Below are 16,743 nucleotides of genomic sequence, written 5' to 3' on the forward strand. Positions count from 1 at the left end.
ACATATGAAGAAAGAAATTCAACCGAGTCACTCTTTTTGTTTTTATCTCTCTAACTCTTCTTCCCAACCTTTGTTTCTCTCTATCATCTCATTTCATTCTCATTCTTTGTGGTTATCTCTCTCTTTTTTTCTTTCTTTCTTTCTTCCTTTCTTACGTACTTTCTTTGCCTCTTTCTTTTTTCTTCTCTTTCTTTCTCTTTCTTTGTCTCTTTCCATTATTTCACTCTATTCTCTCTGTCTCTCTCTCTCTCTCTGGCTTTCTCTCTCTCTAGCTTTCTCTCTCTCTGTCTCCCTCTGTCTCTCTCTGTCTCTTTTTCTCTCTCTGTATCTGCCTATCTGTCTCTCTTGCTCTCTCTCTGTCTCTGTCTCTCTCTGTCTTTCTCTTTCTTACTTTCTTTCTTTCTCTCTGCCTCTCTCTGTCTCGCTCTCTCTTTGTCTCTCTCGCTCTCTCTTTCTTTCTTCCTTTCTTTCTTTCTCGCTTTCTCTGTGTCTCTCTCGCATTCTCTCTCTCTCTGTCTCGGTCTCTGTCACTCTCTCTGTCTCTCTCTCTCTCTGTCTCTCTCTCTGTCTCTCTCTCTCTCTGTCTCTCTCTCTGTCTCTCTCTCTGTCTCTCTCTGTCTGTCTCTCTCTCTGTCTCTCTCTCAGTCTCTCTCTGTGTCTCTCTGTCTCTATCTGTCTCTCTCTCTCTGTCTCTCTCTCTGTCTCTCTGTCTCTCTCCCTCTCTCTCTCTCTCTCTCTCTCTCTCTCTCTCTATGTCTCTCTCTCTCTGTCTCTCTGTCTCACTGTCTCTCTCTCTGTCTCTCTCTCTGTCTCTCTCTCTCTCTCTCTCTCTCTCTATGTCTCTCTCTCTCTGTCTCTCTGTCTCACTGTCTCTCTCTCTGTCTCTCTCTCTCTGTCTCTCTCTCTCTGTCTCTCTCTCTGTCTCTCTCTCTCTTTCTCTCTGTATTTTTCTCTCAACCTCATTTATCTTTTATCTTTCTCCTCCTCCGCTCTTTCTCTCTCTTTCTGTCTCCACACGCACATTTTCTCGATTTCTACTCCCCCTCCCTGCTTCTCTATCTCTCTTTTTCTTTCTTTATCTCTTTACTTTTCCCCTCTTTCTTTCTTTCTCTTCTTTCATTTTATTACTTTCTCCTCTTAAGATACTCCTATTGACCTACTGTTACAAATTCTCTTTCCTCCCAGCTCTGTCTCTTCCTCGTTAAATGCTCTGGGAGCCATCACTTGGGAGGACATCTTAAAACCCAGGTTTGACAAATCTTTGACAGAATACCAGAAAACCATTGTCACCAAAATTACAGGTGAGGTCAGTGATGCTATTATTTACCTGTCCCTCTGCAATGTAATAACAATAAGGGAATTTCTTTTTTCTATAACAGAAGTATTTATTTCTGAACTATGTGCTGATTATTGTTATGTCTTGTTTAATTAAGCCGTTTTAAAATGCCCTGATCATCACTTCTAGTGGGTTATCTGATGAAGTTTTGGGTTATACATCCCATAAAAGCTTTTTTATTTGATCATATGGAGTTTATGTATGGTAATGAATTTTACCTTTACCTATCTCTTAGTCTGTTTGACCGTTGGGGCACAATGCAGGATTTGTCCACCGTCTTTCTCCATTCCTCTTTGTCTTTTGGCTTAGTTAGAACCTCTTTCAATAGCAGGCCCGTCTTTTATATTATTTACCAATCGCTTTCTCTGTTTGTCTCTTCTTCTTTTTCCTGTCACTGTTCCCTGAAGAAAGGTCTTTGCGAGTCCCGAAGACCTTGTAATGAATTATAATTGTTAAAATGTTTATAATTTATGTGGGATTTATAAACAAGGCTAGATATGCACATAGATCTGTGTACGTTCTTGGACATTTAGTAAAAGAAAATGATTACATAAAAAAATGATCATTAACAATATAAATTAAATTTCTCCTTTCACACCTTGCGATCTAGTAAGCATTTAACGAGCAGGGTGTCATGTGGCCAGCACAACGACCAACCGCCTTTACTTTCCACAACTAAAGTCAGGTACCCATTAGAGTTTGGTGGACAAAAAAACAAGACATTCACTAAGAATTGAACCCAGGAGCTTAGGTTCTGAAGCCTGATGCTTAACCACTCAGCCACCGCACCCCCATTTCACTATATACACTTTCTTGATAATGTCTGCAAAACCATGTTGTACAGTCTTGGCGCCTTCCAATTTCTTTAATTCATTTATCTTGTGTTTTATTGTAATTGAAATAGAAACAGATTTAACAAAAAAAAACATCTATAGATTTCTAGGATTATATCCCTACTGAGTCTTTATTAACGCAATATTTCACGTTGTAGATAAATAAAAAAAAAGTATACGTATATAAATATACATGTTTGTTTTTATTTATTTATTTATATAATTAGAAATATCTATAAACTAAAACATGTTTATTGTTTTACTTATTGAAAAAAACAAAACATTAGGCCTGGCTCTTTAGACCACCAAATCGGATGACTTCTTGCCAAGAGAGCTTGAAAAAATTTTGCAGCCACCATTGTCACGTTGTCGAATTTTAATTCATCACATTACCACGTTGTCATGCGTCACGTGACCACGTAGCCATATTACACCACATTGTGACTCGTGTATACAATGATAATGATCGTGAATAAATTTAAATATACGTCTATGGTTTCCAATGACCTATCTTGAGGAGATCATTTAATCACGTGTTTAGAGTGTCACGTCTTAGTGTTCACATTATACTATATATATATACATATATATATATACATACATATAATATATATGTATATATATATATATATATATATAGGCCTAATATACTATAAATAACTATAATTAAATATATATATATATTAAAAGTTTCTCTTAGCACTGAATGTCACCTACAAAACCGTCGCACAATGTCGCGTTATTTTTATATTAATTACCTTCTGCTAATTACTGCTGTGTCTATGTGTTTCTTTCTTTACTTTGTTTAGTTTGTATCTATGGGTGTCTGGCCATTGGTGTCAGCTTCGTGGCACAGTTACTGGAGGGGCACGTGTTGCAGGTTAGTAACCATTCACGTGTGTGTTCTGGGGCAACGATGTGCTCATTAGCTTTGAAATGTTTCAGGAACATGGCTAACACATTTTGGAAGAGCCAGTGGCCGTGAGAAGGAATGGAACGAGTGAAACTTACATTCCTTTTAGCCAATAGAATCTTATATTTCTATTATACATCTTATATTTCTATTATACATCTTATATTTCTATTACACATCTTATATTTCTATTACACATCTTATATTTCTTTATACATCGTATATTTCTATTATACATCTAATATTTCTATTATACATCTTATATTTCTATTATGAATCTTATATTTCTATTACACATCTTATATTTCTATTACACATCTTATATTTCTATTATACAATCTTATATTTCTATTATACAATCTTATATTTCTATTATACATCTTATATTTCAATTATACATCTTATATTTCTATTATACATCGAGAATCCTTTAACGTTACTGTCAGAGTGAAGTATACGAAATGAAACAAAATTGTAAATTGCATATATTATGCCCTTATATTGTGTGAATAAGTGATTTTAGGATGCTTTATAGAACCCAGGTTGTAACTTGGTGCCGGAGAGGGAAGCGAAGTTCAGGTGTGATGGGTAATTCTGTCATCGGAAGTTGATTGTATAAATATAAACCGTGGGCCACAGAAGCAGGTGACCTCCACATCATCTTCTCCCAGATTGCAAAGTCTGCAAAAGGGGGTAACCCACCTGCAGGGGCGAAGCTTAGAATTTTCCATCGTTTGGGGGCCCAGGGGGCTTGACCTCTTTGGGGGGCCCCTGCATTTTCCGTTATGTTTAATTTTTAATGTAAAAAATATTCATTTGGGTGCCCTCCTCTTCCTCCCTAGCTACGCCACTGCCCACCTGCCATAAATCGCAGTCATTCCTTCAAAAGGATAATTAGTCTTATGCTATCCATGTCTAAATCTAGTCGTTAAAGTTAATTATAGACTTAAACTCTCACAAGTCGTTTTATTCTGGCTTATTCAGGCAACTATATCAATCTTTAATGGCATAGGAAAAAAATTACTGGATAATGTAATTTGTACTGTCTGTAACTCTAGGCCTTAGAAGTCAAGGCTGACCAGCACTTTCTTTGGCCTTGCTTTATGATTGTCATTTCTTCTAGTATCGACAGTGATGGTGGATACAATATCATCCATCAGGGGCGTAACTAGGGATTTGGGGGCCCGGGGGGATTGACCTCTTTGGGGGCCCCTTACATTTTGACATTCGACATATGACATGGGATAATGTACGCAAAAATATATGCGTCCCAAATCCAATTGGTTCAGTATATCAGTAAACTTAACAAAAAGTAATCAAGACTCTTTTAATGAATAATACCTTTATTTATTAGTTAAATAATGCACAAGTGACAAATCTAAATTGATATCGCTTCACGTCGTGCATTCTGTGCAGCAAAGACATCTATAACATCAACTACATCGATACTTTCTAGTATTTGTGACTTCACTGACATTAAAGCCATGATAAGCCTTTCTTGTGTCATTGTGCTCCTGAGATAGCTTTTGATGAACTTGAGCTTTGAGAATGATCTCTCACATAACGTAATGGAAGTGGCCTGAGTTAGCGGTATTCGGAGGAGGTTGCAAAGTTTGAGCACACGTAATTACCATATGAAGCCTGTTTCCTCAATATGTCTATTGGTGATTGTATTACTGTTTGTTGATGAAAAGTGCTCGTGCATCAATGACATCATTGAAAAAGCGATTTGCCATTTATTTCATCATACAAACAGGAAAAGTAGCACAGTTTGTCATAAGCGGGTCTTCATCTAACAGGTGTCTTGGTTCAAGAAGAAACCCAAAGGTATCCATTTTCTTTCCAACCTCTGAAATCTGCTCTTCATCTCCATATGAAATCTGTCCAGCACTTCTGTCGCAACACGTTTGAATTGCAGTTCTATTGACAGTCCTACATTAGAACTCAACTTCCCATCAAGTCTTTTCTTTCTTCTGGTTGTTTTGATTACTGGGAATCCATAGTATTCACTACCTTCTTTTGCTATTTCGATGGATTGTTTTTTTGTCAGTTTCTCATCATTTTGCAGAAAGCATGAAAGGGTACTAATTTTTTCTTTAGCAGCTTCCCGTATATGCAGTCCAGACTTTTGTAGTTTCTTCTGAACTATATTAATTGGGCGCAAGAGCTTTGACCAGAATTCAAGATAAGCAAAAAATTCTTAATTTTCCACTGCATGAAGAAGATTTTGTGCTAATATTATATGGTATTACGTAATTGTTGGTTGTTTATGTTTTGTGCGCAAGAAAAAGGATTCAGAAAATACAAAATTGGGAAAGATCCATATCTCGTTATGCTCGAGTATAGAAATACTCCGATAAGTGGACTGCCGTATTCACCATCACAACTGCTAACGAGTAGAAGACTAAGGGAATCATTCCAACTGATCCCAAACTATTGAAACCATCGGTAGCTGAAAATGCAGAGACATTACTCAACGAACGACAGATGAAAAGCAAAGGGAAATTCAATGCAAAAGCAAGACTACCTAAAGATTATTCTGTCGGAGAGTTCGTCTAGGTCAAACATGGCAGAAAGCAGTTGTCATAAAAAAAACATTCAGCACGCAGATCTTACATCATAAAGACAAACGGAAAAACATACAGAAGAAATCAAAGCTTTTTGAATAAGAGTTTCGATGAAGACATCTGTGAGTACTATGATACCGATGGAGACAACGAATTGCAAACTGTTGGAACAAACGAAACGGACAGTTATAGACCAACATCTAGAGAACTTGTTGTGCCAGTCAAGACAACCAGAAGTGGACGAATAGTTAAAGTTCCTAGTAGACAGGGCCGGCCTTAGGCCACTGCAGCCTATGCGGTGGCAGTGGGCCCCGCGCTTTCATAGGCCCCGCGCTAATTCTAAGTGTACATTATTAAATTAAACCATTATAATGTATATAAAATAACAGGGTTTTCGTGACCTCCTAATTTTCCAGGGCCTCCAGGAAATCTTATGAAAGGCAAAATATACGATAAAGTCCTGAACTTTTTTTTTGAATTTATTCAAATCTCCTGAAGAATAGACGAAATTGAAATTTTGGGGTGCCTATAAATAAAAAGTGGCATTGCGAGTTTTCATTGCAAAGACGAAAGTAGGCCTATTTTCTAATTAAAAAAAAATAATTTTGACATTATGCTCATCCCTACCCAGACTAGGCCCCGCGCGATCCGTTTCGCATAGGGCCCCGCAAATGCTAGGGCAGCCCTGCTAGTAGATATCATTTTTAAGAACTTTAAAAGGAAGGGTGTGATAATAACTTCAAAAGGAATGATGTGCTAATATTATATGATATTACATCATTGTTTGTTGTTTATGTTTTGTGCGAAAGCAAAAGGATTAGATGGAAATAAAAATAGAGCTTCCATTGGATTGAGGAACGATGAATAGAAGGGCAATAACTCGAGTGTGAAGTTTAATTCTGAAATTATAGACGCCAAACCTGAATAATGGACTATTTTAGCATTATTAAGGATAACTTTTGGATCTGTTATACTCGATTCTGTAAATTATGATTCCAGGTTAATTAGTGTAGCCATAAAATACTCGACATTTAGATCTATTATAAGTAAAGGTAACAAGATACCTGGAATTCGCTGTATATCATGCAGTTTTATTCGTGGCAACAAAGTTTAAAATGTAAAACAAACTTTAAAAAAAACTTTGATCTCTGTGGGAAAATTTTTTTTTTAATGTCAACAAAGTCAACGTACTGATAGACCTAGATCTAGGTTTAGTCTTTGTGATAAATTTAATCCATAAATGTTGAAAAAAAAAAAAGACACCCGTTGACACTATTTGTCAATCAAATATATTAATTTATGTATTTACAATAAATTTCGGACACCCATTTGGGGCCCCCCCCTAGGTGGGGGCCCGGGGGGATTTTAAAATTCTCCCCCCCCATCCCCCCCCCTTAGTTACGCCACTGGCATCCATGTTATACTTAGTTTTCCTTTATGATTTCTATTATTATAGTCATAGTTACAAATGCTTTTGAGAATGTGAAGATGTTCCTTTAGAACGAAACTAGAAGTCACTTGTTGATGTCTTGTCAGTAAAACATCATAATATGAACATTATTTTCACAGGCTGCAGCAAGTTTGATAGGTTCAGCTTCAGGCCCATTGACCGGGATGTTCATCTTGGGGGCTTTCTTTCCATGGGCAAACAGCTACGTAAGTGCATGTAGGCTTTTATTTTTTTTTATAGAATTATGATAATTTTTTTTATACATCTTTTGATTTCGGAAAGCTAATTTTTTAAAACATAATTCTACTAACTTGAAATGTATTTTTAGGGGATCTGAAAGGTCAATTCTAATGTTAGTGGGGTAAACTGGTTGCTGCTAGGCGTGTGGCCAGTTCTGGGTTCGGGTCCTCGTCAGAGCAGACCTAGCTGCGACCTACAAATTTTGCCACATCCAACACAGGCTTCTATAGAAACTCTCGAAAGGGAGTCCAACTGTATCACATTATTGTGGGCACTCATTACATCTGTTGCAAACCTTGTGTTGATAGCATTGCTATGGGATGGCTGTGTGACCACTGGCTACTTGAAAACCCCAGTCAAGTACAGACACAGCTTGCCGACAGGATCCAGACAATTGATAGCTGAAGTATTACGTTATCATTCAGGTCATACAGACCTGTGGTGTGACAACGAGCTATTGGTCTAAATAACCCACAGGTTGTGACGTTGCAGGTCAGTGTTCAGGCCTTCTGTAACGATTGGCCTCGACCCTTGGGCCACGACATCACAACCTCTCATTCTAACCATTTCAGTTTCTCAAAAGCTGATATACTGTACGACTAAAAATAAAATGGAGATCTATAGACCCGAATTTAAATCTTACAGTAAACTCGCAATCTGACTTACGACCAGTGATGTAGTTAGAGATTATTGGGCCCGGGGGCTTGACCTTTTTAGAGGCCCCTGCATTTTGATATTTGACATCATGATTTGAGACCAATGACGTAATATTTAATGAAGAAACTAATTTCGCACACTCATTTGGGGGCTCCTCAAGTGGGGGCATGTAAAGAATTTTTAAATTTGGAATCCCCTCCCCCCCACCCCACTTTCTAGCTATACCACTGTTTAGGACAACAGCTGCAAGGCCTCAACTCTTATAATAAATTCCTCTTTAGTCCAGAGTTCCAACTAGGCATATTCAGTCAACTAAAATTTCTATCACTTACCTGGCCACAATTAACCTTTGACTACGTATATTAGTCAGTTAAGAGTTAAGATTACCTCGATACATATATTTCAGGGAGTTATAACTGGCGCCTTCGCCGGACTTGGACTTAGCTTCTGGCTCGCTATCGGGTCCTACGTCAACGGAATACACTTGCCCAAGAAGCCTTTTCCTAAAGGGACTTGCCCAGTTTTTTTCAACCACAACAGTAACTACACGACTTCAACAATGTCGTATTTGGCAAATACGACTTTAACTACAGCATCGTATGTGTCTACCCAGTTCATTCCAAACACTCAAAGGTAGTCTGTTACTTATCTGCATCCTAATATGACATTCAGCATAGACATAGAGATACAGCTATAGACATTGGCGTAGCATCCATGGCGCGAAGGGGTTCAATGAACCCGGCCCCACAACCATTAGGGGCCCACAGCCTAATGCGTAGCAAAAGGGTTTATCGCAGTTGGGCCCATGACTTTTGACCAGTTGGGGCCCTCGTGAGAACATAGGGATGACACTATAGAAGAAAAATGCCCTTTTGTAAACCAAGTATAGAATAGAATCTGAAGAGCTCCCTCAAAATATCCACAATGTTGCACGAACTTTATTTGAGTTTTAAAACTTTGACCCGTGGTTTAAGCTAGAGTGTATGTACCAGCGGCTTGGATTGCTTGAATGTAAGGAACTGCTTTCCATTTGGTGTACTGTAATGGTGGCGAGCCTTAATTGTATGATTGAAACGACAATGGACCTCATTCACCAATCGTAAACAAACAACATTTAGTCACGTGATAATATTGATAAAACAACGAAAAAAAAGTCACTTGATAGCCTTTGTGTATTAAAAATTAGATCGTATTTTGTATAGAAGAGATAGAGAATCACGTGGCTAAATGTTGTTAGTTTAGGATTGGTGAATGAGTTCCATTGTTGCCAGTTCGTACCCTACTTTTTTTTTCTCTGTATGTTCATGAACCATTGATAGTATTCGAATTAATTAGAGGGGAGGGGGGGGGGAGTTTGGTTTAGAAAATAGTAATGCGTTATACAGAAAAATAAAGAAAGAGGTGTTTCTATAGGGATAGCCCTGTTGGTCACGAATTAATAATTAATATTTCATCTGCTAATTATTCAATTTTTGCAAACCTTTATTTGTTTCTTTATATTTTTGTATTTAAAATTAGAAAATTAGAAAATTGATGTTGTCATGGCTTCCAATAGTCTTTCTAGCTCTATGTAATCAATAGAGAAAAGGTATTAACTTTTAATTGTGGTTGGTTATCCTTTAGTTGTTGATATGCCTATTCTTGAACCATTTTTCTGTCTCTGATGGTTTTGATAGTTATGTAGTATGTCTTTGTTATTAAATAATAGACAAGGAGACGCACTTTCCTGCATGCTTTTCAACTTAACACTGGAGAGAGTTATAAGAAATATACACATAAACACAAGGGGAACTATTACTAACTACTTCAGGAGAGAAAACATGGGTCCACAACCAACAGGGACGATATACAGCCAACCTCTACAATACCTTGCTTATGCCGATGACATTGCCTTATTGGGTAAAGAAACCTCTGACATCGCTAGAGCCTTCATACAACTAGAAGAAGCATCTCGACCAGCAGGACTTGAGGTCAATGACAGTAAAACCAAGTACATCACAATGACAAGAGACAATCAAACAGAGGGACAAAATATCAAAATCAAAGACCACGAATTTGAAAACGTCCAAACTTTCAAATATCTAGGAAGTACTATTAATTTAAAAAATGACCTACTAACAGAAATAAAGGAAAGAATAGCAGCAGGCAACAGGGCATTTTATAGCACCCACCATCTACTTAAGAGCAAAATGATTTCAAGTAAAACCAAGAAAATAATATACAAAACTATAATAAGACCAGCAGCAATGTATGGAAGTGAGATCTGGACACTGACAAAGACATCTGAAAATTTACTTAACACTTGGGAAAGAAAAATCCTTAGGAAAATCTATGGTGCCATACAGGATGAAACAGGGTGGAGGACACGCACTAACCATGAGTTATATCAATTATATGAAGACCCACCAATAGTGAACGAAATAAAAAAGAACAGACTACGTTGGGCAGGTCACCTTGAAAGAATGTCAGACAACAGAGGGGCGAAAATCGTATACAGGCAAAAACCAAAAGGCAGGCGACTCAAAGGCAGACCCCGAATGCGATGGATAGATGACGTGGAAGCAGATCTGAAGCAGCTTGGGGTTAGGGCGTGGAGACGAAAGGCCCAGGAGAGATCTGAATGGAAGGATGTGTTAAAGCAGGCCAGAGCCCTCCATGGGCTGTAGCGCCACTGGGATGGGATGGATTAAAAAAATCAAATCTGATTTAAAAACTTCTGTATTGGATCTAACAAAGTAGATATTATAAAATCGAAGTCGTCGTCATCATAATGTTTGGCTGTATTGTGTTAAAAAATGTTAACAACAGAATTTAAAAAAAAGGAGAAAATAAAATCTAAACAAACCAAATATAACATTAAATATTAAGCAAGCAAAAGAAAGATCAAAGTATGTTACATAACAATCGTGCGTGTGTTATTACAATGAATGGCGAAACAGAATTGGCCAGCAGGTTTATAACACATATATAGAAGATAGATGTCTAAACTGATCATGGAGTAATGCCATTCCCTGGCCAATGCTTAGTATTTATTTGGTTCATAGTTTTTAAAGAAAGTTAACACCATTATATTTAAACAAAAACCTCTAAAATAGCTGTGAATATTGAAATTGGACTGGACAACAAAGCCTCAGAGATAACAGACCGTTCGGCAATGTAGTTCTAACAAAAATTACGGTACAATTAGAGAGCCAACCGGCGCCATTTTTCATTAGTGAGATCACATATCAAAAGTTGATCAAATTAATTAACATAATTTTTGTGATCTTCGATGTAGGAATACCTAAGAAAACAGCAATGACAAAGTCATTTCTAGGTTTTCATAGTTGTGAAGAATTGGCTATACAATTGCTCCAAATAATGAATAATTTATCCTTAAATAAATTGCAAGGCTAAGCTAGGATAGTGCTTTCAATATGAGTGGATAGTATAATGGTCTTTGGGAATCGCTTCATGAAAAGAACCCTAAGACATTAAACAAACATTGACTTTTAAGACACTAATACTTGTCTGAGTCCTAATTGAATCATACGTAATGACATTTTTACTGATTTAAAAAAAAAGATGCTCTACTTGCATTGGAATGTCTTTCAGTAAATTTACCGATACATATAAAATATTCAATTGTTTGGTCTCACTTTACATTCATCTTATTAGGGGAAGGGGGGGGGCCCACCAAGATATTCTTGAACCCGGGCCCACGGGTACCTTGCTACGCCACTGGCTATAGAGACAGTTATAAAAACAGTTATAGCAACAGAGATACAGTTAGAGCTACAGTTATAGAAACAGTTAAAGAAAAAATGAAGAGATACATAGAGATACAGTTATAATAATAGTAAAAATAGCAATAATAATAATCTTTGTTCCGAGATTGAGTGTGTGAGAATAAAAACTTGTACAAACTTTTTTACCAGACAGACAGACAGACAGAGTTAATAGAAGCTTTGTAAAAATGCATTGTAAATACAGGACATATTGTGTCAGGCTGGTCGGGTTCGCCCAGAGGTATTTTTTTTGTTTTTAAAGACTAGCGGTCAGGACAAGCCGTTACGATATTAAATACTGGTCAAATCTTCGCTTTGGTATTTCTCCCTTTCACCTGGTACTTGGACTATGACTGTTTTTAATGAACGCTAAATAATAATAATACTTTCAATTGTTTTTTGTTTTTTCCAGAACGGGATTAGATGGCTTCTACGCCATCTCTTATCAATGGTTTACGCCCTTGGGTGTAATTACTGCGGTGGTGGTAGGCCTACTGGTCAGTCTTATTACAGGTACGTTGCTTTAACCGTCAGTATTATTATAACTGTATATGTTTATTATAATTAATCTTTTGTTTCCATAAACATTAAACGAACAAACCAGCGAGGGTTGAAATGATTGCTAGAAAACGAATTTAGATTTTCTTTCATACACTGTGAAGGTATTAATTTGTGCATATAAGTAAAAGTGTAGATTTATTGGGTTTTATCAGTAATTACACATTTTTAAGACCTCAAGTTATCAAAGATGACATCCTTAAAAACATAATAACACTCTCTATTGTAAATTAAAAACTAGCCTCTTCTGTGTTTATTTGTAGGTCTATTTGAGTTATTTTTAAATGTACATTAAAAATATAAACTTTGATTTAGAAGCTTATATAATTCAGTGGGCCAGCGACCCACGGGTTTTAAACCGATGGTCTATTCTAACGTGGTAACTAAACGAAAAAGCATTTTACAGGTGGAATTTAAGAGGTCGCAGATCTATATTGCTGAGAACCGTTGGAGTAGTTAAATCCTTGCTAATTGTGTATGGAAACGTATTTAACTACTGTTTAATGCGACGGATATTTAATGTGAACTATTTCTTAAAGGTCCTAACAGCCTCTCAGATGTGCCTACCAAATACCAAATCCCACTGGTCAGCAGGCTGTGCTGCTGCTGTCCGAGAAGCTGGCAACATTGGCTGAACTGCAAGAGAGATTTCAAGCAACCAGAGGTTCGTAGTTGGCACCGCCCCCGCCTTCCATAATAGTATCCGGCAAATAACAGAAAGCACACAATGTTGAACTTGACACCAGTGGGGCCCAAACCATTTTCAGTCAGGCGACATAAATTTCTAACACGCATGCTAAGTGTAGCATTATTTGTAAAAAAAAAAACAACAACAGGGTCCAAAAATACCTTTACCGCTTCTTTATGTATTGTAAGAAATTTTGAGGTACCGGATAACATCGCGTTACGGACCGGACACGCAGGACGTAGACGTAGGTTGGGATGATGGCCCTAACAATCTTTCTGGAGCGATTGTCTGTTGAGCTTTATAAAAACATATATTGAGATTTTTTTTAATTATACAGCGCATATAGAGAACCGCACCAGGCAGAGTGTTTTAGAAAGGGGTGGTGTGAGCCCACAACCGTTTGTGTGTGTGTAGCAGAACAACCGCAGTCCACTACCATGGCCTTAGTTATGTGTAAAGTTTTAAGTTGATTTCTGTTATTTATATTTTAGATCTAATGTCATTATTTATGTTTTAATATATTTTAATTAGATTTGTTTATTATTGAAAGGGGGAAATAAGTATTTTTTTTTTTGTGCTTTAATGTTTATTTTGTTGTCACGGGACCAGAGTACCTAGGCTACCACGAGGGCGGGGTGATCTGGGAAATCTGGGGAAAGGGGCAGTGGTCATCACTGGTCAGATACTGATGATGCATGTAGACGTAACCACTGAGGATGCGTCACTGATGATGCAAGGGGACGTAACCACTGTGTTGCGGTGTAGTCCACGTGGGAGGGTTCTTTTTGCTCTAAAAAAGTGAGAGTTAGTTGGCGTGGGTCTGGTAGAGCGGACGGTTGTATTTCCCGCTCCTGCTCGTTTCCTAATCTGGTACGAGAAAACTATAGCAGAATGACTTCATGATTAGAGACATAGTCATTAGAGATCTGAGTTTAGTTTTAGTAGTTGATGTACCTGTATATAACGTTTCATTTAGAAGTTTATGTGTTGTGTTTAAAATAAAGTTACAGTTTAGAGTTATAGTCTCTAACTACATTCCGGTGTTGAGTTGCATATCTCAGTTATATATATGTTAGTTATAACACCAAAATCGCGACAAGGCTAAAGCCACCAAAGTTCCAGCGTCAACAGTCGGGCCTCCTGAATCACCCTAGACTACGACCAGTTCAAGCAGGCGCCAGCACACTGCTAGCGTCTTGTGACAGTGGGGGATGGGGGGGGGCGCGAAAAAGAGAATATTATGTCACCATCACTGTTCGTCAGTCCATCATACAAATATTAGAGTCCCTGAAATGACCCATACTGAGGGCCCCGCACTAGCCAAGGAAGCCTATGAAGCCCGCAATCGCCATTGAAAGATGTATCAACCGCCATTTTGATTTCTGCTTATTCTAGGAAATAAGATGTGAAGAGAAAGACAAAGAAATAATTGTTGAAGATCCAAAGATCAAGGCTATCAGTGACGGAGTGGTCAATAATGCTTTTATTCCTGACAATGGTACAGTAGGTAAGTCTGAGTTGAAGATGTCTAAATAAAATCTCTAGATCTATATTATATATGTATATATGCAATTTATATGCATCGAAAATATTCAGTGCAATTTCCATTCATGGGCGAATGATCCGTAGAGAGGTTAGAAGACGTCACTTACTTCTGGGCTCATTGGTTGACGAGGATATGTGTTAGCCAGGACAACGATAAGCTAACTTTCATTTGTCCTATTTTGATCTCAAGTATTCACTGCGTTCCTAAATCTTCAGTTAAAATTATCACCACCTTAAGGATTCGATCTTTAAACCCCCATTTCCACAGCTAACCACTTTTAGAAAATACACCATTGCATATTATATTATATTATATTATATTATATTTTATTATATTATATTATATTATATTATATTATATTATATTATATTATATTATATTTAAAGCAGAGATAATTCATTTTTTTCGTATATATTTAACTAACTAAGTGACCAAGGTCAACATAGTTAAAGTAAGATTGAGTTCGCTGTTTAGCTACAATTGAATTAGATATTTGAATGCATAATTTTGCTTAATTAAATTGCTTCAGAGCGACTAGGAATTGCTTACATGCATTAATGTTGATTAAATATTTTGAATGTCTTGTTAGCATGCATTCCTTTACCTTATAGGATACATTCTAGGAGGCGGTGTGGTTGAGCGGTAAAGCGCTTGGCTTCTGAACTGGAGTCCCAGGTTCAAATCCTGGTGAAGACTGGGATTTTTAATTTCGGTACCTTTGGGCGCCTCTGAATCCACCAAGCTCTAATGGGTACCAAACAATAGTTGGTTGTTGGCTGGCCACATGGCACCCTCGTTAACCGTTGGCCATAGATGATCTTTACATAATCTGTCAATATTTCACAAGGTCTGAAAGGAGGAACTTTACTTTTTTTTACCATGTTATAATTGCTGGATTTATTATTCTTTATTTGACAGTGCCAGTTGTTGACAAATTACTAAATGGCCAGATAGAGCTTAAGGCGAAGGACGAGGAACTAAATTTCGATTCGAATGACCTGAAATCATCAGTGCGATCTCAAGAACAGGAAACACAATTCGTTCATTACGAAACGGAGAGAACAGCCCCAGTTATCCCAACACCAAGAATGCGAGCAGCTCCTCTTAGAGAACCTTCTGATAGTGATGTCATCAACGAAAGGCTTTAAAGCTTTAAATAAAATACATTGAATGACATTTTGGACCAGCTACCGCTACTAATTCATCAGCTGTTGTTACCTACAGTCTGTCATGGATTTAAACAATATCGGTTCAATACTCAGGCAAGACATACATATATTTATATATATATATATATATATATATATATATATATATATATATATATATATATATATATATTCTTTGACAATGTTTCTTAGGTTCCTTAGATCAAGAGATGTTGTATTCTGCAGTATGGACATCCATTTATTTCTGGGCTGTCCACTTGTCTTGGGTTTTCCAGGTTAGAGATTATATTTTATTGCTGGAAACAGGGTTGCGGAGGGTATGGCCTGGAGGATATGTACTTCAATAGGCTGCTGGTTTGTTCTCTGCCACAGTTCCTAATTCAACATTTTGGTTTTGGCATCTCATTTTTATCCTAATTTTTGATGTTGTATAGTCCCTGATGAAATCCAGAAAGGAAGAATAAATAGAGTCCAAAATGGTAAAATTAGTGCCTCTCGTACTTAGTGGTCATATGTTTGGTTTTTTGCTTAGAATATGAGAACTGATTTTTTAAAAAATGCTTTTCTAAGGCTGTAACTCTAAATAACTGTATGTGTTTGTTTTTGATATCTTTTATAACAAAAAATGTTATTCCTAACCATCAAAAATTAAGAAAAAAATAGGAATGATGTATATGATTTTGTTTATATACTTTAAATATTTAATATAATTGTAAAATATTTATTCGTTTATTTCTTTTTTTTTTTTTGGAGTGTACTTATCATTACGACTCACATAGCCGAAATCTGAAACCAACTCATTTATTTTTATATAACATTTAGTGTTGACTTACATTTATTTAGAATTAATTAATATTTGTTTCACTCAGTGCCTTGCAAGGATCTACTAGGTATGTGATAATTGTGAATACATTTGAGCACTGTTTTAACTTTGAGCTCAGATATAAATGTACATATTTGCATACATTTACGGGGCTATTTAATTGTATTGTACATAATACATTTGATTTTTGAGTAGT

The 16,743-nt window shown here is 36.8% G+C and overlaps 1 protein-coding gene across 1 annotated transcript in view; it reads left to right on the top strand.

The window, feature by feature from the left end:
* LOC106069248 (sodium-coupled monocarboxylate transporter 1-like) overlaps window positions 1–16,743 on the top strand; it is a 37,998-nt gene extending 21,255 nt beyond the window's left edge. Inside the window, exons 13-20 of the mRNA XM_056017463.1 lie at window positions 1,186–1,301; window positions 2,979–3,049; window positions 7,219–7,305; window positions 8,403–8,629; window positions 12,176–12,276; window positions 12,861–12,985; window positions 14,405–14,516; window positions 15,474–16,743. Of these exons, the coding sequence (XP_055873438.1) occupies window positions 1,186–1,301; window positions 2,979–3,049; window positions 7,219–7,305; window positions 8,403–8,629; window positions 12,176–12,276; window positions 12,861–12,985; window positions 14,405–14,516; window positions 15,474–15,703 (1,069 nt within the window). The 3' untranslated portion in view covers window positions 15,704–16,743. The remainder of the gene's footprint in view (window positions 1–1,185; window positions 1,302–2,978; window positions 3,050–7,218; window positions 7,306–8,402; window positions 8,630–12,175; window positions 12,277–12,860; window positions 12,986–14,404; window positions 14,517–15,473) is intronic.

This window comes from Biomphalaria glabrata, chromosome 18 (genome assembly GCF_947242115.1).
Source record: "Biomphalaria glabrata chromosome 18, xgBioGlab47.1, whole genome shotgun sequence".
Lineage (NCBI taxonomy): Eukaryota > Metazoa > Mollusca > Gastropoda > Planorbidae > Biomphalaria > Biomphalaria glabrata.